General features: G+C 42.2%; 1 protein-coding gene across 11 annotated transcripts in view; it reads left to right on the plus strand.

Annotated features, from left to right (window-relative positions):
- CALD1 (caldesmon 1) overlaps positions 1 to 24,714 on the plus strand; it is a 203,995-nt gene that overhangs the window by 88,548 nt on the left and 90,733 nt on the right. For 3 of the 11 annotated variants that reach the window (XR_006417137.1, XM_044455644.1, XM_044455650.1), the window contains exons 1-2: positions 12,869 to 13,188; positions 14,004 to 14,116. Coding sequence is in view for 10 of the 11 variants with exons in the window: in XM_044455644.1 (XP_044311579.1) it covers positions 14,046 to 14,116 (71 nt within the window). In the remaining variant the exon portion in view is untranslated. Of the gene's footprint in view, positions 1 to 12,867; positions 13,189 to 14,003; positions 14,117 to 24,714 lie in introns of those variants that run through there. The other 8 variants (XM_044455655.1, XM_044455656.1, XM_044455647.1 and 5 more) reach the window with 5 other exon arrangements.

Below are 24,714 nucleotides of genomic sequence, written 5' to 3' on the forward strand. Positions count from 1 at the left end.
GGCTGGAAGCCAGGAGAGGGGGTGGGTCAAGGCTAGAAGGCAGGGGCTACCTGAGGAATGGCAGAGGAGCAGTGAACCAGCTTTTGGGAAGCATTCCTCTCCCATACTATCTGTAGTCTGAATAGTGCACTACATGAACCATTTTCCCACCTTATCTGCTATTTGTATGTTCCGGGCCTTGGTTTCCTAAGGAAACCAGATGTTCTATCCGTATGCCCAGTTTCCCTCTCTATAAGTGAATTATGGCAAGCTTGGTGTTATGGCCTGCCCATATTCTTGAGTGATTTGTAAAGCTGCTTTTTAAATTGAAAGAATGGCAGAGCCAAACACCTATTTTCCAATATGGGAAATTAATTTTTGCACAATTACAGGCCTTGGAATGATAGAAATAAATCCATGACCTATAGTAAGAAACAATACTATAGGGAGACCTATAGTAAGAAACAAAATACTATGGACATTTCTTTCTTATCCTTCTCTTCCTTTTCTATGAAGCTTGAAAATAATGCATCTGGCTTTAGTGGAGGGGAAAATGACATTTCTGTTCAGGAGGATTGTGTTTTAATACATTTATCCAATCTGTCAGCCCTTCTTATTCTCTTACTGTTTCTCAGTTCTAAAGCTGATGATAAATTGTAAAAGCATTCCATATAAAAACATTAGCAAGGCTACATGCATCTTTAATAGAGACTCTTGAAGTACATAGTCTCCACAGTAATGTTTTTTAGCTTGTACAGCAGCCAGGAACAAGACCTTCTCTGAGCAATATGAGGACCATTCAGACCTCTGGTCAATCCGGTCTTTTGATATAAATTCCTGTCTGCTCTAACTCATCATGCTCAACTCTTAGATCAAGTTGACCGAACTTTGATCACGTGGGCCAAATCTGGCCCTCTGGGGTTCCCAAGATGGTCATGCCCCTTTCCCTGCCTCCAGCCCTTTCCCGCTGACTGCCCCTTGTTTGGTGGCTTTCCAGCTTTTGCATTGTTCCCAGTACCACTATTCTAAGAGCCTGAAATGTCTCTCCCAAAGGCACTGTCAGTGTGCATAGCATTTTACTGATTAAAAGAGGGCAGCTCCATGACCTGAAAAGCTTGCAATCAAAAAATGGATACATGGGGAAACGATGGAGGAAGTGGAGAAGGAAGGTAAACCAGGTAAGGAATATGTGGTTGTTTGAGGTACGTGTTAAAGTAGGACTGTCAGTAGACCTGTAGGAACATGTCAGGGATAGAAACATGCAGTTCTGTATTCAGCCGCATTGGTGGTGAACCACTATCCCTTACAGGTTTGTGTATCTCCCTAGTAGGGATGCTGGAGAATTTTGTTTGGTCTGTATTTTTAATCAGCCTGACCTGATCTGTGCTTCCTGAATTAAAGTGCGGTTTGGAACACAGTCATCCTTTGGGTTATGCACTTCTCTGAATTTTGCAATGCAGCTCCCAGCTTGAAAAATAAACAAAATCACATGTTAGAGAAAAAATTAATCAAACTTGCATACTTTGCAGGGAGTGAGGGGAATGAGTACAGAAAGGGTATTTTATGGGAAACGATGTGTAAGATAAATGCAATTTTTAATATGGTTTCTCAAAAACTATAGAAAACAGGGCAGGATTGATTTATGATTGAACACATGCTAACCTGACACAGACTAGAAACTGCTGGATCTATCGATCACTACTCCTGAGGCCGTAAAAAGTAGAGGGGTGACTTTGCTCAATTGTTTCTTAACAGGAAGGGTTATTGGGCTTTCTGGTTCAAGCTGGGACTTGTCTTGGGCAATTGTGACCTCAGCTGCCTTTATTTTGCCCTCATCTTCCCACTGGGTCCACCTTGATGGTTCACCTGTGGCAGGATAATAATCACAATAAGTTAAATGATTTGATTGGCTGTTTGATCTGTTGGTGATAATGCACCCATGCTTGTTGGACAATGGGGGAGGATAACAGGCACAATTAGGACCAGTTCCAGACCTTCTTCCCCACGCCTGCTAGGCCCTCTGATGGTGGGCTTACATGGAGGCAGCTGGGCTGTCAGCAAAGGTGCCCACCATTTTGATGTCCTGGGCAGAACTTGGTGGAATTCATGCCTCAAACTGCAGTATAAAACTCTCAAAGACAGTATCATCCAGCCTTGTGTCCTTCAGAAGTTTTGGACTGTAACTGCTATTGCCCTCCATCATTGTCCATGCTAGCTGGGGCTGATGGGGATCTAGTCAAAAACATCTGGAAGGCATCAAATCGTGGAAGGATACTCTGTACATTTTGTGGGAACATCATTTCCCTTGCTTTCTGGTCTCCCTGTCTTGGTAGCATTGATTTGAGTGTTAAAAACAAACAACTACTCCCCACAAATAGAAACATAAGGGGGTATGTGCTGGCTGCAATGTGAGTATTTTTTTTCAGATTTTTCCTCCTCAAATGGATGTCTTGCTTAAAAGATCACTGTTTGTCTTGTAAAATATACTCCAGAAAGCATGCAGGTCTTTCAGCTTTGCTGAATTAATTAATGTTCCTGTTGGAATTTTACCTTTTGCATTTCCTGGCTTCTTGTTATTTTTCTAGTGCATGACCTTAATGTTTTGTTTAGCCCAGGGTACTGCAAGATGTATGTAAAAAGAAAAGAGAGAATGGGAAAGAGAGAGGGAGAGAAAGGGAGGGTGTAAGCTGAGTGATAAAAGCATCCATAAAACCAACTCATTCACAGGTGATTAAGGTTTTTATATAGCATTTTAATTAAAAACGTAGGAGCAGGTTTAGCAGTGAAACGGGAAAGGGTCATTAAGCATAACGGCAAATGTGTTGTGCAGTATAGACAGCATATGTTCAGATATGCTGCCAAACCATGGTTTGATGTAACAGAAATGTGCCCTTAAGAACCTTGGCCTCATGTTCCTTTCCCCTACATTCAACAAGACGCTTTGCTTTCCATACTTGTTTGTAGGAAACCGTCCTTGGCTCTTGCATCTCAATGGATAAACTGTGGGAACTAGGAAGCAACTTAATGTGCGAGGTCAAGCACTGAGTAGGTGATCCCATGGTTTGGCACTGCTTCTGAACATCTCCACAGATGTGATCAAAGTGCTTTACTGCAGTGCGCTTTCAGTGTTAGAAGCAGAGCTGACTCTAAGCACCACCCACTTGTCAAGATATTATGGTGCCATGCATCGAGAAAGGACATTCTGAAATTTATGGTGGTTTCAACCTCAGATATATGCAGATGATACCACTCTAATGACAGAAAGTGAAGAGGAACTAAAGAGCCTCTTGATGCGGGTGAAGGAGGAGAGCGCAAAAGTTGGCCTGAAACTCAACATTAAGAAAACTAAGATCATGGCATCCAGTCCTCTCATTTCCGGGCAAATAGATGGGGAAGAAATGGAGGTAGTGACAGATTTTATTTTCCTGGGCTCCAAGATCACCACAGATGGGGACTGCAGCCAAGAAATTAAAAGACGCTTGCTCCTGGGGAGGAAAGCTATGGCAAATCTAGACAGCATACTAAAAAGCAGACACATCACGCTGCCAACAAAAGTGCGTATAGTCAAGGCTATGGTTTTCCCAGTTGCAATGTATGGCTGTGAAAGTTGGACCATTAGGAAGGCTGAGCGCCGAAGGATTGAGGCCTTTGAATTGTGGTGCTGGAGGAGACTCCTATGAGTCCCTTGGACTGCAAGGCGATCAAACTGGTCAGTCCTACAGGAGATCAACCCTGACTGCTCTTTAGAAGGCCAGATACTCAAGATGAAACTCAAATACTTTGGCCACCTAATGAGAAGGAAGGACTCACGGGAGAAGAGCCTAATGCTGGGAACAATTGATGGCAAGAGAAGAAGGGAACGGCAGAGGATGAGGTGGCTGGATGGAGTCACTGAAGCAGTTGGCATGAGCTTAAGTGGACTCCGGGGGATGGTGGAGGACAGGAAGGCCTGGAGGAGTGTTGTCCATGGGGTCGCGATGGGTCGGACACGACTTCGCGACTAACAACAACAACAGAGTTGGGGAATGATCTAGCCAGGGACCTGACTTGTCATATTAGTGATTGAAACCTAGCTTTCAAGGGGCTGTAACTTGCTGCATGCATCTCTTGGGCTGAGAATTGTTTTCTCTTATGATCAAGAGTGAAGAGAAAATATTAATTAGGTCATAACACAAGCTGTATCAGCTTTGCTTAATACACAGAACAGGGTGCAACGAAATATATAATGTGCAGTTCTGAATACAACATGCAATTTATGGGAGCATTTGCGTCATTCCAACATTCCAACTGTGCAAAAGTTGTATGATGTTAGCTGATGTAAAAAAGTGACATAATTCTGTAATTGTGCCTTGGAGGAAGAAGGTGGAATATAAATATAATAGAGAAATAAATTTAAGAAATACTGTGAAATAAAGAGTCAAATGTCGGAAAGCATAATGTCCTTTCCCATCCAAGGAAAAAAGTCTCCTTGAAGCCACTGAAATGTTCTGCCAACTATAACCAGACAATGTTCAAGAGAAAATAATTGAACTTCATGAAGGGATAAATCATTTATGTAGCTTCGTCACTGCAATGTGAAATTAGACACATGTTGATCTCCAGGAGGCACTTGGGAGAGGCAGTCAGTGCTCCCAAATTCCCTCTTTGCACTGGACAGAAACATGTTTTCCATCTCCCTATATAAGGCAAGTCAACAAGTAACTTTGCCCTAGATGATACGCATGGACGCATCCCTCCAGCAAGCAGATCAACACACTGGGGCACAATTCTATGCATATTTAGGCAAAAAACATCCTACAGCTTCTGGCGTGTCCATGGCTTTTTTCTGTCTCAGATTACATGGTATTGCACTTTAGGGCATTTTGGTGGATGCGCCAAAAACTCAGAGTGAGTGCCCAAACTCAGTCAAAGGAGTCTGTTTTATATCTTCCAAGACAAGAGATGGACTCTGTTGGGTCAGGAAGAAAAGCTTTCAGTTGCCTGCCCCAATGGCCAGATTAGTCCAGGTTGCTTGTTTGTGGCCTAACAAAAGCAGATAGAGATGAGCAGAATCAACAGTTAGCCAAACTCTTCACATGCTGAAAATACTGGTGCTTCTCTTTGTAGCAAAGAGAATGTATGGTAGAAAGATTACTCTTTTTAGAGTTGGCTGTGGTATTTCAGGATCTGATGTATTCTCTGCTAAGAAGGGTGTGAACAAGGTTTCTACAGCTGCTGTACTCTGTCTATGCATCTGTGTTTTCCTTTCTTTTCATCCTTAGCTGTTTCACAGCCTACATTCCAAGTAAAGTTTTGTCAGAGTTCATTATATTTCTTCAAGCTTGAATATAACTTCTGCATTCATGCTGTCAAGTGTGCAGTTCCGAAGATTTTCTTCCACTCTGCATAGGATTTGAACTGTAGCTCTATGCAACAGACTGTACAAACTCACAAAGAAAATGCACAAGTGTGTTCTGCTGGTCAAAAATATACCTTTTGAAAATCCTTGCAGGAGTGTTTCTTCACCAGTTCCAGACTCTGTTCCAGGACTCTGGTTGTGACCCAAATTGGTTGTGAGCCAAGTCAAATTTCCTCATAAGGTTCAATGTAATAAGGTTAATCCATTCTGTAACTAATTTTTTTTTAACCACAAAAATTTGATGCAAAGTGGCAAAGAACAACAAAGATCGCGGCCATCTCCCTCCCCCCCGCCACAACCCCATGCACGAGCGCGGTCATCTCCCCCCCTTCAGCACGACCACCGTGCTTGCGCCCGTCATCCCTGCATGAGCCCAACTGCAATCGCAGCCATAGACGGGCGATCTCAGGCACGCTCGGGAGGCGGGGAGGTGGGCGCGATCGCAGGTGCACTGAGGGGGGAGACGGGCATGATTGCAATCGTCACCCGATGCAGAGTTCGCGACCTGAGGCAAAATTTTTCACACATTTCTTTTCGAGACTTGAGTTGGTCATGAACTGAGGCGTTTGTGAGCCGAGGTACCACTGTATATAAAACCCAACTGACAATGAGATACATTGTTTTTCCTGTGATGTTACCTCCAAAGAAGGCACAAAGTCAGACATAAGAAGGGATGGGCTCTGTTAAAACAAAACTGTATGTTCATATCACCTAATATGTTTATTTTGCCTGCAGTACCCAATGAGCTGTTCTCTTTGGGAAGAAACTGCTTGATATGTATCCTTAAAAAAATATGGCACACAAGTTCAGCAATGAACATGGAAACGTTGTCAAGTTTTCAGTAAAGACTTTAGATGTGGTTACATGAAAGAAAAACCAAAGGGAAAGTCAAAGAGTCCAGAGCAAGGGGTTCTTTTGTGGGGGAGGAAGCATGCCAAATGGCACACTTTTTATAACAGCAGCATTTTGAGCAGAAATCCTCAACAAGAGCAAGGGTGTTCCCCTCATCACATTATGACACTTTAAATTTATTTTTTATTGTACAATATAAAAACAACCAAACTGCACCATGAGAAAAGTAGTAGAGGGAAAAAATGAAATATTATTCAAATTTTGAAGATACAGTATTGGAATATGAATAATAACTTGGTTTCTATGTTGTTACATTTTTTATTTCAATGTTTACGAGGATAATTTCCATACAGAATGTACATCCCATGGTGGCTTGGAATGGTAGGAGTTAGTGCAACACAGTTGAAGGGCATCAGGCTTGGGCAGACTGCTGTATCATGATCATTAAAACTTATTAGTCAATTGACCATAATACAAGCTTAGAACAGAAAGAGTGCAAGTACAGTTTAGTTCACAGCCATTAAAGATCTGGTATTAACAGCAGTGCTCAAAAACTTACCAACAATTAGCATTACCCTGACATGAGATTCAGCCAAAGAGAGTGCAAGCTGAAATCCATCACAAAATCTAGAACATAACAGGACACAAAAATCAAAAGATTCTAAATAAAATCTTGCCAGGAAAAGGCTTTTCTATATTTTGGGACCACTGAAGCCTTCACATCTGATCAAGCAAGGGGTACTCACACCATGATCCAGGGTGAACAGAAACAGAGATGCTGAGATTCAGCTCTTAGTCTCTTTTTGTCTGTGTCCTGGATCCTTTGCTTAATTGGCATTTTGGCACGGTCCATGTCCAGCATTAGTAATTGGATAGGAGTGAAACCCCAAGGATATTTTCTGAGAGAGAGCCTTTTTTCAAGAGGAAATAAAATTGCTCTACAAAAAGATTTTATATGGATGAATGAGGTCCTGCCGTCCATACGTAACTCCATATAAGAGTTGGGAGATTACTTTGGCCTTGTGGATGCAGAGAGCAACACAAACAAATCTATCACTCTTGTGGAGGGAAAAGGTAAACCACTTTAAAGCCATGGTTGGCTCTTTCTAAGGGCCCTTTCCTTTGGGCCATCCATCTGCCTGATGCATGAAAATGGATTATCAAATATATGTATACATACTTTTAATAGGAGGAACATCAATTGCCAAGTATCTTGTCTTCTGGGGAAAATTGGCACTTTGGATCTGTCATAATTAACATTTTGCTTGTTTTCCTTAAAATAATCTGCAAAGCCACCCAGTTCTCTTTCTGTAGAAGGTGTAGAAGAGGAAATTTGTAGGATGAGTCAAATCTGCTGAATCCCCCTCTTCTGTAAAATTGTTTATAAGTGCAGGAGTCTTGTCTTCTTTTGCATCTGGCTACAGTTTTTCTGCAGTTGTTTACTCTTTTGGTTTGGTTGTATTGAGTACAACTAGACACGCCACAATGCTTCAGGAATAAGAAAAGGCCACACTCTGTTTAAGGACATCTACAACAGACACTTACATTACAATTCGATGTATGTTTACTCAGAATATACTCCTGCTTTACTAAATTAAGCTTACAGCCAGGGTGAGCCTGTATAGGATTGCAGCTTTAATGTAGAGCCTAAGCACACTTACTGGAGGATGAATCCCAAAGAATCTGGTGGAAGCTCTTCTGAGCAAATACACAGAGGGTTGCCCTTGTAAAATGGTGCAATACTCATTCTCTCTCCACACAAGGGAAACTGAAGACTGTCATTCTGCGATGATGGGAACAGTATGGATCTGTATCACCGCAACACGCCATATAACCGCAGCTTAGCTTTGCTCCCCATGCTTGGGCATGGCATAGAGTATGCCATGTGAACATTTGCAGATGAGAGTACAGGTGGCTTCCCATCAGTAGGTGTTTGCATCCTATGTGCAGATACAGGGGGCTACATCACCTGCATGTTGGTCAGGGATATGGGGCATGACGCTGTTCCCTGCTCATATGATGCAGCAGTGGGGTTTTGGATATCTGAGCAATGCATGTAGTACTGTAGGTCTGATGCATGTTCCACATAGGATTAGTAGTTATTTTCTTTACTCAGGGTCATTGTCTACATATGTATGGGGGGCCAGCAGTTTTAGGATGAGCAGAGGCAGAGACCTATCACTGTGCATTTAATTTTTCAGAGAACAGAGGCCATTGCACTCGTTTACCCTCTTCCAACCCAGCAGCATTACGTGCATCACAGAAAATTGGACCTGCGAAAATGTAATATTCTTCACTGATGTTCAGCCAGTTTGCTAGGACTCAATAATGCATGGGTCCCCATCCTTGGATCCCCCAGTGTTGTTGGACCATCACTCCCGTGATCTTTGGTTATTGGCCAGGCTGACTTGGTATAATGGTAGTCATAGACCAACAATCCTAGCAGTGCAGTGTTGGGAACCAGTGCAATTCCTGAACTGTGGCCGGGTCTAAGCAGTACTATAGCTATACAAATGTATTGCAAACAATTAAGAAATGGTTCCACCAATACATGTCTGAATTTAAGGTGGTTCCTGGGTTTGAAAGGGTTGGAGGCTGCTGTAAAGAATACAGAACTCCTCCGCCTTCATCGTTAATCACCTTTATCTTAGTCAGACCAACTATGGTAGCCTACACATCTTGTAGCTCTTGAGACTGAAGCTGTCATCACTGAAAAAAAAATGCAAACTCCTGTTTTGTACGCTATATTGCTCACCATCAGTATGCCAGATGCAAACCAACCCTTAGTGAAATGCGAGCATACATGGAAGATGCAGTACTGGGGTGATGGGCGTCACAAACTGTCCCCAGCTACTTCTTGGTTCCTTTAAGACTTGTCCCTGAATAGAACAGGCTTGAACAAAGGCCAATGATTGTCTTGTGTAGTCTTAAGAGAAATTTTCATTTGCAAACATTTCTCAACAGATTTTGATAGAAAACAGATTTATTTGTTTTCCTTTAAGATGGACTAAGAATCTCTAATGCTAGATATTGCAGAAGAATGCTTGACATGCTGTAGGTTCCGGGTGCCAGTTTAAACAACTTATGCTCAAGTAAGGCCTGTTGCTAGTTCGTTTCACTTTTCATATGCAGGGAGAGAAAGAGGAAAATTGGAAACACTCTTGTTCTTCCTCCCTGGGGTTTCTTGCTTGTGGTCCAGCAGATGCCATAACATGCACGCAATTCCAGCAATATGTTGCATACCCACAGAGGGCAGAATGTACAGCACACACTGCAGTCAAGATGTGGGTTGTATGCATCCAAAAAGAACCATGGATCCATCTTACTTAGGCTTGTGTCTCCAAAAGGAGGACCCTAACCATAGATAATCTTAGACTGTATCTATAACAACCTCTGTCATAATCCTTATATGTTTTCTGTGTGCTCTTTGGGTGGTGCAATTTGTTTAGATGCATATCTTCCAGATCCTTCATACAGCAAAGAATTCATACTGCCAATAAATAAGAATTGTAGTCTTGAATTAACATGGTTTTGTTTCTTCTTTATGGGATGCCACATTTTCTTCTATTATTCCTGCCATGTGGGTGGGTGGGTGGGTGGGCAGGCAGGCAGGGGGTATCCCTTCTTTCTCAGAGTTCTGCTGCAGAAGGACTGAACATATGGGATGAAGGGCACATGTGAAGATGCTTAAAGAGGGGGCTTAATTAAATAGTAAAAGTGATGGATGGGTGTTGGTGACCTGTGTCTCCCCAGCTAGTAAAAGAATTTTGTATGCCAGTTATGAAGAGAGGGAGATATCAAATGTAATTTAAGTACTCAGGAAAGGCCAGACAGTATCTTGCTTTTTTTAAAATCTGAGATTGAGAGATGTTAAGTTGGTGGTTGTTTAAGCGATTTTTAATGTTAGATGTATTACTTTACATTTTGGAGGGATTTAAGATGATCTAGTATGTATTTTTGAACAAATGATTAGACTTTATTTAAATAAGGCAATTTGTTTAGTCTAATAACCATTTTAGACTTAACATTGCAATCTTAGACATGTCTGCTCATAAATAATTCTCACTCAGTTCCAGTGACGCTTGTTTCCAGGTAAATAGGTATCAGACTTCAGCCTTAGGATATGATTTTTTAAAATTGATTTTTATTATGAGATTCAAAGCTCACAAAACAAAAACAAATAAATAAAGTGCTATCATTTTCTGACATTAAATTTGAGTAAATCTGCTACAGTGAGCAAATACATACATGCTAAGCACCCCTATAAATTTTTGCATAGCAAAATAAACTACTACTCTTAGGGATAATTGTGCAGAGACTTCAGGCAGCCTGATATGCATATATTCATCCATTGCACCTAAAGAACAGCTGTTCACAAATCAATTTTGTGGAAAGCACCATCAATTCCTCAAGTATTATTGAAGGTGGCTGCTTGTCCTTCCAATGTTGTAAAATTATTTGTTTCGTTCACAAAATGGCATGGAATATCCATTTATGTGGACCTCATCTTAAGTTTCAAGGGATAGGCAGCCAGTCAAGAAAATGTGTGTCTGTAAATATTAAAGAACTTTGTCACAAAGGCTGTCTGTAGCAGTACCTGCTTTCATAAAGAAGCAGCCACTGGGCATTGCCAAAACATGTGAGTGAGAGAAGCATTAGCTGGTTTCACCTCAAATAACTGGCTGATTAAAATAAAGCCATATTAAAAAGCTGTTGTGGAGTTCAATATACCTGAAACATCAGTTTTTGCTCAGTTAAACGTAACCGGAGATCTGTTACTCCTTTTGAAGTAGATGCCAAGTAAGCAATCAATTGATTGGGCAAAATAGGACACCTTAGATGCATAATAATGATTTACAGTTGCAGTCCTATATAATAGGGGTGCCACCCTTTTCAACTCCTCAAGCACACGTGTCATTTTATTTAATGTCTCTTCCCCTGCCACTGCCATGCTCACCTCTTTCCTTCTCCTTTTTTTGTTGCCCTTATCCACAGTTTTGTTTTCTGCCAACACCAGGCTTACTTCCTCTTCCTTTTGCCTGCGATTTCCCTTTCTCTGACACTGTTTTCACCTCCTCTTCCCTTCACCCACAATCCTCCTCTCCCCATTGCTTGCTTACCTCGATCTTTTCTTCCTCTCACCCCTGCATCACCTGTTACTCCTCCTCCTCTGCTCACTTGCAATTTCCTTTCCCGCCATTATGAATCTCAGATTTCTTTCTTTCATGAAATGTTGCTGATAAGTCTAGTAAAAGCAAATCTGTGATGTGATGTCATTCCACTTAGCATTTCTCCACTCCTGACTCCAAATTATGACCACCTCTTGCAGGTGCGAAGGGGATATTATGCCATCATATCATGCCGAACCACGGTCAAGGAGATGGTTGTGGGGACTGACTGGGAGACGGGTTAGCTAGCAGCTGTCCCAAGTCCACTCTCCTGGGCCTGAATCAACTACTAGTTCCACCTTCACCAGTATTATTTATCAGCGGAGGAGATATACAGATAATCTGATCACAGAATATAGGAATTAGTTCAACATTTGTTTGTGGTCACCTTACTCTATTTTTCCAGGCAGGATTAATATGAACTACCCAGTAGCCCAAAGATGCCACCTTGAGCCTTTGGTTTCCTGGTAATGACAATAGCAACTGCTCAAGCCATTACAGCCCATGTTCTACAGCCAGTTTTGGTTTGGCAAAGGCAGAGTTCAGGGCCAAAGGGACCCTTGAAACCTTTTCTGGTGTTAAAAGCCCTGGGGAAGGATGTGCCCATCAGTAACATCTGCTCCCCCCATTCTACACATAGTCTGAGCTGTAGGGAGCTGATGCTCATACATGTTCACACGTGTACATTTGTCCTGCATGAATAGCTTACTATAATTCCAGCTGTCCCTTCTGAGGAAGGTTCAGGCTCAGGAACCCAGCCTTCATAGTAATGTGGCTTGGTACCCGAAACGTCCCTAGCTGAAGCTTGCTTGTGAGATCACAGGTGAGCATCCATTTTGGAGGGGCTAGTGGGGAACAAGTGGGATTCTTGTCAACTTCCCTGAAGTTAACATTCAGCCGGTGCTGCACAAATCTAATATCTTTGGGGGAACAAATGGTAGAGCCCAAATCTGGCACATTTAACTACAAACCCACTTTGGACCTTCTTTTTGAGGGCTTACTGCACAAATAACTGTTCATTTGTGGGGGTTCCTCAACTGATTTGTTGGGGGTCCTAAGTCAGGATGTAAACATTTTAATAGGTAACATTGTTGGGGGGTGGACTACTATTGAGCTGGGACAAGATTTGAGCTTTGTGTCCTGAACCCTTAAGAAGTGCCGTTCCCATACAAAAGAATATATAAACCAGTTTCCTGCACCACTTTGTTCTCAAATTTTAAGCAACAGTTCTGGATGTGTATCCGTTCTTCTGCATCCCATGTGTGCCGAGTAATCCTATGTGAACGCTTTCTCTGTATAAAATTAGCTGGCAAGTGTCAGCCAATTCCAGTTTTCTTTATATCTCTTTAAGATTGTAACATACATCAATCCAGATTTTTAAAAACTTTTCTGCACTGCAAATGCCTGAACCTGGACTAAACAGTTGGAAATTTTGTAAGGAGGAGGGGGAAGAACTTGAAAAAAGAAAAAAGCACCCTGAGTGTGGAGTCTAGGCTAGAATTCCTGAGGAAGTTGGGGGCCTCCAACTCAGCACAGGAAGCAATCTTGGAGCAGGCCTTAAATGCCAGATTCCAGGCAGAGTTTAACTAACCACTGACAGCTCTGTAAACAAGGCAGGGACAAAAAGAGAACAGCTTTCCCTTTTCTGGTAGTCATTTTTAGTTTGGGGGCCTGAAGAAGAATTCTCCTATATTTGTCTCGATAGGATATAAACCAAAGCCTAGAAGGGCTTTGTATATGAAGGAACTATAAGGGAGCAAATATTTCATGGAGTAAACTATCCAGAAAAAGGTAGGTGCATATTTAAATTATTGGATGTTAAGTTGTTCCCCCTCAAAAAAGCTTCCCCCCCACAAAAAAGCTGACCCTCAGCTGTACTTCTTGAAAAGTTTTATAGCAAACTGCTTTTAACTGGGTAGTGTTTTAAATCGTCAAGATCTCACTCTCTTTCTGTCCACCTCCCCCACCCTATTCCACCTTTAATCTTTCTGAAATGCCTCCTTTTAACATTTTGGGTAGCAAGGCAAAGCATCTTTCAAGTTCAGGATAGCGTTTTGCAGGTAAAAGTTAATTACATTGTTTAACTATAATTTCTACTTTTTGTTTCTTTTTGCAAGCCTGCAATGGTTCATTGTGATCTTACAATTAACTGAATACATTCATATTTCTGCTAATCAAAGCAGCATGAACAAATACATTCTGTTCTAAGATCTTATAGGTGGATTGGTGTTGATGATTATTTATCCATTGTTTTTACTAATCTTCTTGCAATCTTAAGGAAAATGCAAACAACTATTGGTAATTTAAGACAGCCCTTCCCAATCTCTTATTTTCATTTAACAAACTTAAAATGTTACTCCTTAGCTTTAAAACACATCTTTATTTCCAATTAGGAACAGAATTTCAATTAAAGTTGTATATAGGTGTTTAGTGAAAACTGTTAATTCTAGAGAATCCAGTTTATTGTGGTGGGGATGCAAGGCAGGACTGAATTTAGAGCTGATATTAAAAGGGATGCAAAAATGTAGTTTTGATTCCATTAACCGAAGTTATCCTTTCATCTCATGTCTAAAACTGATGTTTTCCTCTCTCTCTCTCTCCTAAAGTTCAGTCTGATTTGGGGGTTTATCCAGGATTGAATATACGCCATGGACGACATTGAACGTCGCAGAGAGCTCAGGAGGCAAAAACGAGAGGAGATGCGGCAAGAAGCGGAGAGGTGAGTAATTTGATTTTATTTGAAAATGGTGTCTCCAGCTAGCTTTCTTTTTTAAAATAGTTTTGCATTTGAGATTTCCTTCTGTTAAATATCAGGGGGCAGTTCAACAGACTGTGCTGCCCAGATATTTACTAAAAAAATCAGCTGTTCCTTAACCCCTAGGCCTTTTTCTAAGCTGCATTTGCCACCTATTGTGCCTTGGGAGGGAATTACTGAACTAGAAGAGGAGGCAGGAGGCAAATATGATTTTTGTTTGGTGTTTATAGGCCTTATTAGAAGGGAGCAGGAGAAGCTCATAATAGCCATGTTTAAAGTGTCTAATTACTGTCATGTAGGCGCAATTGTGTTGGAGAGCCTACGACAAAATTATAGGGTGCTTGAATAGAAGCTGGTTCAGAACATTTTAATGTGTTCTAACAGTATATTAGGTAACAGTAAATACCATTACTTATTATTAGTGGATTGGATTTCTAATTTTAGTGCAGCCTTTCAGACTCAATCCTATGGAACTAATTCTTGCTCATTTGTTTCATGTTACACTTGTGGGAAGCAAATGAGAAATTGGTTCTAAAATATTTACATCAGGGCTAGGCAACTGGTGGACCTCCAACTGGCCCCAGCAAAATGCCTCATCCCAAAGAAGCCTATTTAACTACACCTCGGGATCATTTGTGCCTGAGTGGAGAGCCAAACAAAGGTCTCCTTAACCCTTTCTCCCCTGTCGCAAACAGCAGCTGAAGCCCCCTAATGTATCTGAAGTCTGTGAACCAAACAGAAGCCAGAAGGGATGGAGCAGTGAGTTGCAAAACAAAAATGCGCAGTTGTGTACTCTGGAGAAGAGGGTTTAAAAGAACCCTAAGAACCCTGTGTCTTAGGGTGAAGGCAGACATAATGTTTCCTTTTAATATTTACCCCAGAATAGGTGAAGGCTCCTCAATCCAGCTCTTAAAAGCCCCCTTTTGTCCAGGCTAGGCTTCATTCTAGAACAGGGTCTTGCACCCACTCTAGAGTAAAAATGAGAAGAAAAAACTATACATAGATGCTTGGCAGTATGTTTGAAGGCATACTGGGTTTTGCTGTGCTAGTGGCTGAAAAGAATGCGGTTTGCCCTTGGGTCATTTGTTAAGTTGAAAATATGGCTCTTCTTAAGTGATCTGCTGACCAGGCTTTTAGGCTGTTTAACCCAAGTTGTGCACGAAGGGACAGCTTTGGAAAGCTGGATGTCGCGCCTATATTGCTTTGTTAGTTGCCGTGTCAGCTCTTGATTTAGACAACTTTGTGTGTGGATACAGATCTAGAACACACATAAATTCTCTGCGTCAGGGCCCATGGATGGAGCGGGGAGAGGGTTGAGCAAGTTGTTCTTGGTGGATCCCTACCAGGAAATCCACCTTCTCCTCACTGCTGCTATTATGGGTCATTTGCTTGCCTCTTCCTCAGGGCTCAATTAGCAACTCCTCCCAGAGAAATCGTCGTTCTTCTTCCTGGACCTGTTAGTTTTTGGACTCAGGACTAATTTTTGGAACATGTGAAATCATTTGGGCATTCAAGGAACAATGTGCCTTCCTCCCTTTTTTCTGTCCTTCTCCCATAATTACAGAGTAACCATAGCTCACCTTAAAACATCTGGAATTGAGAGACAGAGGGCTCCCAGGTCAGCATTGCTAGTTTCTAGGCAAGTTTTAGCCTCAATACCTCTCTGTTTCAGAGCTGGCTACTGCATAAGTCGGAGCTGGGGATCTTCTTTCATTCTGGGGGCCAAATCCAATTTTAGAGAAGCCATCCAGGCTGCATTCCTCTGCTGGGTGGGAACAAAGGGGGCAGAACCAAAACACAAAAATACCAGGCAAATGTAGTTTAAAGATCTTAATGCCAATAACTAAGCCATAGGAGAGGTATTTCAACTTTTTATCATGGGAAAAAGCTTGCAAAAGCTGGGAAACCACCATATGACCGATGGCTGAGAGATACAGAATGGAACTACCTGGAGAATTTGGCACCTGGAAATGAGGCATAAAAGATGTCTGTACCTGTTTAGAAGGCCACAGCTTGAAACATGTCGATACCTGAGGAAGAGTTGCTGAATCAGTAGGTTTAAAGAGTATTTGTGTGTTCCATATATGAGAACAGTCACAATGAGAAGAGAAGAAAGGCCATGCTGGATCAGACCAAAGTTCCCCTGGTCCAAAATTCTATTCACATAGTGGCCAACCAGCTGTCCATGGAGAACCCACAAGCAGGACATGAGTGCCACAACTCCTTCCATGTTCTCCAGGGAACTGATGTGCATACGCATACGGCCTTTGCTACTGGAGGTAGCATATGGCCATCCAGATTAGTTGTCATTGATAGCCTCTCCTCCATGAAGTTGTCCAGTTCCCTTTAAAGCTGTCCAAATAGGTCACCATCATGTGAATGTGCATTCCATATGCTGGGTGAAGAAATGCTCCTTTTTATGTCTGGAATCTCCCACCATCTTCTGAGGGAGGGAGAAAACTGTCTGCTCACCATGCATAATTTTGTACATATCTGTCAGGTTTCCCCATACTCACTTTTCTAGACTAGACAATTAGTGCAAAGTGGATACAATTAGTAAAAGAGCAGCTGCCACGCCATGCGTCTTTCTTTCCCTTTCCTGGTAATACCTACCTTGACATAATGGATGACATGATGTGAGTGATCCTAACCCTTCCACAACTCATTGGCTGATGGAAGTGAGGAAACTGATGATGCTATTATGGCATGTGTTGTATCACACTCTAAGATAACTTTCCCCAATCTGGTGTCCTGCAGATTGGGGAAAGACCATCACTTTCAGTTGGCCATGCTGGATGGGGAGAGGTCGACAAGTAGTTCTTGAGACCATCAGTTGAGGAAGGCTGCTCTAACAGAAAGAGAGAGGGGTGGGTGGGTGTCAGAGCTCTGGAAGGAATATTTTTCTTTTCTGATGTCACTCTCCACACATAAATAGGGGCTTTTGAAGGAGTACCTGCTGCTCTGGAAATGATTCAAAAGTAAGCAGTCACAGGTTCTCCACCTCAGTTCTCCATCTGTAAAGCAACAGTTTAGCTTACAGGCATTCTGTTTGCATTCCCTCAACTCCAACATGACTGAAAAGATATTTGCTCAGTCTTCCAAGAATATATTCATGGAAAAGTCAAGCATGAAGTTGTAGGCCTGAAATGGCATATATGGGGGAAATGTATACATTATAGCTGTCAACTGATTAAAGATTGATTAGCTGTGCTATTGTAACTAATTAAACAACTGGTATAAAACCCACAGTATTTCTAGGTTTTAAAACACACTAGGGATTTTACAGGATTTTTGCTCTGTTCAGATCTGGCTTGAATTAGACTGGTTTCAGCATTTAGCTCCCCCTCCCCATCCCATTCCCTTGATTTCCTAACTTGTCGAATTTTGCTGATTGGTGGCACAGTCATTGACATTTTGAATTCCTCTGCACATGTATGATCAACATCCAAGATGGCTGCATTGGTAAGGATGTGGCCATCTTGGCTTTGGTGGTTGTTTACAGCTGTTTGGAAGGAACTTCTTGTCACAACTGGCCCTCCCAACTAGCACAAAGTCAAGCAAATGTTATCAGTATGACTCATAGCTTGGGGGCATAATTAGCTGTGCATCCTGCACAGTAACTATCATTTTGGCATGGATGTGAAATATTACGCTGCTACAGATTTTCAGAAGTAGCAATGTTTCTGTTGGGACTAAAGGAACGTCAGTAAAACTCCCATCTCTGCCTGCCCTTTTACTTGACAGTGTTTTCCGTTTAAAAAGATATCCATACAAGAGTCACACGGAGGTAGGGTCAGCTGTATATTGCATAGAATCTTGTTGCACATACGCTATCTCTGAGTGGTGATAAATTGTAGGAGCGGGCTCCAGGCTTTCCTGTCCTTTGTAGGAGAGAATACTGGAGCCTTACATGGGTTATTAATATAACATGGAGGCACTCCTAGCACAAATCTGATATTCCACATCAGATACCCCGAAAGAAAGATGTGATTTCTGTAGGGTTATTTTTTTACCTAAATACTAAACTCTTACTTGTCTTTCTACTGATTCTGTCTCTAAGTCAATGCAAATTGCTGGGTTGTGGGGGATCAACTCCTCCAAACCCTGATAGATGTCTTCTTGAAATATGAGAATAATGTCCATGTATCAGCTGCTATAAATGGAATCATAGGACTTTAGAGCTGGAAAGGACTTTGAAGATTTGCTGAAACAATCTCCAGCAAAAGAGGGTTCATCATATTCAGAGAAATTAGCTTGATTTGTACTGTAATGTGAGTTTTGCTGCTTTTGCCCTTTTGAACTGATATGCCAATCAATATTCAGTTATGTGTTGAAATGTGCTCTTCTCTTCTCTGAATGTTGCAATGGAGTTCGCCAATTAAAAATCTGTTTAAATGAATTTGTTAGAGGAAAGTGCCCATCAAAATATGTGTATCAGTGAAAACAACATTAAAATGCATTATATTACCAGACTGTAAAATTGTGTATACCATACAAGAATGCATGCCTTAGGAGAAATACACACAAACATGCATATATATTTTCATGCACATTTTAGAAACTTCAGTTCTTGAAATTTGGGATGAATTGAATTTAAGATTTTAGATAGGTCCATAGTGGTTCTGGTTGGAGTCCACCTGGAGAATTTAATACTATGTTTCAATATAATGGCTTAGGATCAGGTTATCTGAAGGAATGTCTTGGTCCGTATGTTCTAACCTGGGCCCCAAGATCATTCTTGAGGTCTTTCTTAGGGAATCTCCTCCCAAAAGAAGCAAGTGTGTGTGTGTGTGTGTGTGTGGGCGGGGGGGGGGGGGTGATCAGAAGGCCTTTCCTGTAGTGGCACCCCATATATGGAACATGCTTTCCAAAGAGGTATGCTTGGCACAATCTCTTTTTTCTTTTCTGTTAATAAATAAATACATAATATAGTTTTGATTATCATTATCTTTTTATTGTTCACATCTTTCAAACCTGTTTAAATGTGCAGCAGTATAGAAATGTTACAAATAAAATAAATTGGATTGGAAGAATGAGACCGGGAGAGGAAGTGAAATCGACAGATTCAAACAGCCTTAATTTGTGCCACGGTTGAACTGCTTGGCCGTCCCTGAGAATTCCATCCATTTAATCTTCTCCAGATTAAACATACCCATTGCTTTTGTTTCTCTTCTTTCTTTGTTTCCCCCACACAGCTAACCATTCTTGACTGTTACTGTCCACACACACACACACACACACACACACACAAAGATAAAAAATGTATAAGGGAGATTTTATGCTGTGGCAGTGCTTGTCTTCTCCCTTTCCATTGTCAGAGCTACCAATGCCATATTATTCTGGAGTACTTCTGTGACTCAGTAGTTCTAAGCCAGTGGCTCCCAAACGTTTTTGGACTTCGGGCTCATTGCGGAATTTGAGGAAGTGCTGCTGATAGCATCACAAAATGCCCACCTTGGGGATTGCTACTTTGGTATTGACCTAAGGATCTTAGGCTGCCTCTTTTTCAGCAAAAACTTCTGTTTTGTATTTGTTCAATGCCAAAATGTCTTTTTAATAACTGTTTAATTTGGCTAATTGATAACCAGATAATCCAGATATTTTGGCAATTTCTGGAAGTTGCTTCTTTTTGGGAGGAGGTTGTTGCACAGATAAATTTTGTACTGAAACAGTTTTTAATATTCGGTAATGCATGTGTTCTTTTAAATTATTAACTCCTTCATGGAAACTAACGAACAGAAGGGGAAATGGATTCTCTGTACCATTTTGACTGCTTAAACCATGGGTCCTCAAACTACGGCCCGCGGGCCGAATCTGGCCCGCCATGCTCATTTATCCAGCCTGCCATAGAGGTTTTGGACTCGCTGCATGCGCGCGCTCGTGGCGAGGCGGGGGCTTGCTTGTGCAGAGATTGTTTTGGACTCGCCTCCACCTTGCAGTGCGCGCACCTAGCAGCGGCTTGCTCACAAGGAGATCGCTTTGGACTCACTTGGAGAAAACGATCTCCTTGCGAGCAAGCCAGCGCCTTGCCACGCCACGTGTGCGCGTGTGTACCCCCAGCCCTGCCCTGCCCTGGCCCGCACCCCCCGCCCACTCCACCTTGGCGGCCCACACCTATCACCGGCACCTTTCAACTGGCCCCTTGTTTAAAAAGTTTGAGGACCCCTGGCTTAAACTAAAATGATAAAACTGAAAGAACAGAAGCTTGCCATAATACAATGCATTAAGGTAGCTTCAGTATTTTGATGGGCAGCGTATAGACAGCATTTCCATGCATATATTTGTTTAGATACTTAAACCACTTCTGCTGACACCTGTGTATAATTGCTGGAAAGAGTTTTTCATTTCATAGTTATATTTTGCTACGGATATATACAAATCCATGTGCATGCATCTAAAAATGGGGTGAAGGGAATGAAAAAATGAAAAAAAATGTTTTGTGGGTGCCCATTGGCACCATGTTGGGGTAGCAGCTTTAAATACTGAATATAGAATTAATGATCCAAGAGATGCATGCCAGCCTCTGCTAGCTCCATTCCTGTATAACATGCCACCATCATATTCTTGAGTTACGTGTCCCTATGTCCCAGTCAATGAAACAGAGTGGGGTGGGGAAATTTAGGGCTCAGTGACCTCATGTTGCATGTGTTGCTTTGCTGAAGATTTTTTGCCACTCATCAAGTTTCTCTTAGTTTAAACCTGACAAAAAGACAGCAGTGTGGACGGGGCTGGGTCAAAGGTAGGCTTGGTTGGACACCTGCCATGGGCTAACACCCCAGCAGGGGTCTGTTGATGATCCCCTTGCAGTTCCTCTTCATCACTGCAACCTGCTTGGTTACCTGCCTCTCACTTTCACCCAGGAAAGGTGGAGATGGAAGAAGGCAGTGCGGCCTCCTTGCTCCCTGACTTTCTGCCTGTCAAGCAAGCAAGTGGCAGTGATGATGAGAAAGAGGATAAACAGCAGCCGCAGCTCCTCTGCTCTACTATCAGTGAGAAGGTAGACTCACTCGGGAGTGTCTTAGCCAAGGCCCTCCAAAATGCAGAGCTGGCACTGAATGCAGTGTGCTTCTAGTGAGGTTACCAGCCAACTAGCCACTGAGCAGCTTCCAGTTCCAGGATCCCCCCTTCCATTTCAGAGCTGCCAGGTTGTTGATGGGGACTTGGCGTTGTTCTCACATAACCCCAGTTCTTCGTCAGCTTCACTGGCTCCCCATCGAAGTCCGGGCCCAATTCAAGGTGCTAGTCATTACCTATAAAGCCCTAAATGGCTTGGGACCTGGTTATCTAAAGGAGCACCTGCTTCCATACTTGCCCTCCCGCCCCCTAAGATCGGCGGCAGAGGCCCTCTTCCAGGAACCCTCCGTGAAAGATATTAGGAGGGTGAGTACCCGGAGGAGGGCCTTCTCTGCGGTGGCACCCCACTTATGGAATGCGCTCCCCAGAGAGATCCGCCTGGTGCTGTCGTTGTTTTTCGGCGCCAGGCTAAGACCTTTTTATTTAAATGTTATTTTAATTAATTGCTAATTTATTTATAGATTTTAACTTATTGCCTGGATGTTTCCAGTTTTTTTATATACTTGTATTCTTATTTATTTGCTGGGAACCGCCCTTAGGCTTTTGTGAATGGGGCGGCATACAAGTTTCCCAAATAAATAAATAAATTTCTGCTCCCCAGTTTTCTGTCCCCTCTTTACCTAACAATCAGTCACTGTCCCCTGCTTATTGAGCATGTGCAGTCCTCATTCCACTGTGCTTTATGCTTTTAAATGTTTGTCCTAACTCTCCACTTGGGGATTCTCCTGAGCTTGTAAATGACTCACTCTTCTGCATGGGTGGAGACTTATTGGCTGCACAAGTGAAATGGCTTGTGATTATAAATATTTCAGGGCTACCATTCTAGCGCTGCAGATCTGAAATGACCTGGAACAGGTTGGCTAAGCACGCCTCTCCGGCACTAGCAGGAGGAGGACGTAGGCTGCTGGTAGGCAGGCAAATGGGCATTTGCGTAGTCAATGTTGCCAAAACACCGGCATACAGTTTTGGAAGGATGATTTTGCCTACCTTGAAATCCTCAGAAGTAATGTAAAATGAAGATTATTTGTTTAAAGTTCTTCCATGGTTTGAAATGAAAAATAACAGTATGTTAAACTGGCTGAAAAATCTTGACTTTTCTTTGACCTGCAGTGGGTGTGCTCAGCAAAGTGGCAAAAGTAATTGCACTGAGGAAAATCTAAGCTTTCTAAGCATTTGCGATTGGCGATGGAGAGAGCATGAAAAGTAATTCAGGGTGAGGGTGCAGAGATGGTGATAAAACCTTCAAATGCACTGCTTCATTGGATGAAGAAGGTCCATAGAGCTTGCATAAAGTATTTTGAGCTTGCAGCTGTTTTTTGCCTAATGTTTGTAAGCATGGCTGGGTTTGCACACTGGTCCCTGGAACTGTAAAAACCTGTCTCTGGGACCTTTGCTATTTTTCAGTGTTAAAGAAAACACAAACTGACCTATAATATTGCTATACTCATTATATGTAAAACAAAACTACCAAAAACCCAATACCACAAAACACTGTCAAATTATGCGGTTGTGGGTTAGATGTTTTGCTTGTTTTGCAATTTTATCTCAGGCGTATTTAAGATCTTTTGGCTTTGCTAAATTCTGGAATAGCTCTCCTGGGTGGTTCCTCTAATGCAGCCTTCCCCAACATGGTGGTCTTCAGAGCATTTAGACTGCAACTCCCAGAATTCCCATCCAGCAGGGCCATTGACTAGGAATTCTGGGTGCTGTAGCCCAAACATGTCTGGAAGGTACAGGGGTGGCTGCATGTCGTATTGGTGAACACAGACAGGAAGCTGGTGTGTCCCAGTGTCATGGATTATGTACCCATGGCAGGCCTCACACACTAGTAGTGGGAGTAGCTATAGCGGGCTTGGTGTCAGAGTCCAACACTGCAGGGCAGTTGCAGATGGCCCAAGCCCATAGCAGGGCTCACTACCATAACTGCTGCCAACCAGAAGCGTTATCTGTAGCTACTCGGGCCTAGCTTTCCTCTCAATACTCAGTGACCACTTCATCTTTCAGGGCCGGGACCTGGCCAAGAAGGCTAGTGCTTGCAAGTTCAGCCCCGATATCATGCCATTGTGGCACTGATATAACAGCATTCTGAAATAATGCTGTGTTAGCGCTCCAGAGGCTTGGTGGGGAAATTAAAATGAGTTGTTGACCAACACATCTAGAGGTCACCAGGTTGAAAGTGACTGTTCTAAAAAGACTCACTACAGTTCTCAAGGGAATCAACCAGGTTTCTTTTCCAGGCTGAGCTGGGAATGCCAGAGACTGAGTTTGGGACCTTCCATATATTCTGCCACTGAGCCATGTCTCCCCCTGAAGGGTCAAAGCAAAAAAACCAGCTCAGAATAAAATGCCTTTTTAGAGAGCCCCCTCAGGGCATATGTAAACCACACAACTGTATAGCTAAAATATTTATTTTCCGTGCCAAAGTTGAGGGATTGCAATGCTGCTGCTATAGCTCAAAAGGCATTTTCATTCAAGGACTTTGTTGTTTATGGCCTTAATTTTCATCTGCTGATTTACAACAGCAATGTAAAAAGACCCTTAAGTGAGTGTAAGTATTTAAGAAAATATTTGCACTCACTTAAAAAACTACTTATTGAAGCTATTTCCCTCTAGGCTAAAAGTCCAAGAATCCAGAGCACATGTGAGCCTGAGACTTAGGTGTAGGTCTCCTGAAGACACCGAAAATTCTCATAGCCTCATCATCATTTGCTTTTCAAGTCTTCAGGCATCTCAGGTTGGATGTTTGAAAAGCATTTTGTTACCTACAGAAGAAAAAGGGTCTGTGTTTGGTCTGTTACCCGGATCTACCAGGGTACCAAGTAATACCTTGAAACTGCTTTGGGTCAAAATGAAATATAATCTTTAGTTTTTCTACAAGGAAACTATGATAGTGTACTACACTTGCATTTAAAAAAATGACTTGCTTCAGTGTTTTCCATGCCTGCACAATATGCCTATAAACATACTGTGTGAATGGGTCAGGCATGCCTTGCTTCCTTGCCTGAGGATTGCATGCAGGTCAGAAAAAGTTAGATTTCTCAAAAGCTGTTTAATTTTGGGGTTTTTTTAAAGGATTGAATGGATATTTGTTCCAAAATTGCAGACAAACATGGCAAAATATGCCATAGTTTCCCTGTCATCTACTGCACCTTTCTTCCGAGAATTCCCATGGAATGAGTGTTACACATCTCACACAATTTTTCACCAAACTACCTGTATTCCTATCTAGCCCTGCTGTTGCTTCCACAGTTGATCAGGACTGGAGATTCATTTGCTGTTGGCAATGTGAACAGCAGAAAATGAAACACCGTCCTGTATATATTTTATATGTATACACTAAATTCATATGCAAAGGTTGTGGGGTAGTGCTCAGTGGTGTTCTCACATACAGTCTCTATGTGTTCAGTGTGACATCAGCACAGAACCTGCATGTGTGTTGATTGTGTGGAGCTGCCCTCCCATAGGCTGTGTAGGACTGCTGTGTGAAG

Source organism: Varanus komodoensis, unplaced genomic scaffold (assembly GCF_004798865.1).
Source record: "Varanus komodoensis strain SLA01 unplaced genomic scaffold, ASM479886v1 scaffold8, whole genome shotgun sequence".
In the NCBI taxonomy this organism is placed as follows: domain Eukaryota; kingdom Metazoa; phylum Chordata; class Lepidosauria; order Squamata; family Varanidae; genus Varanus; species Varanus komodoensis.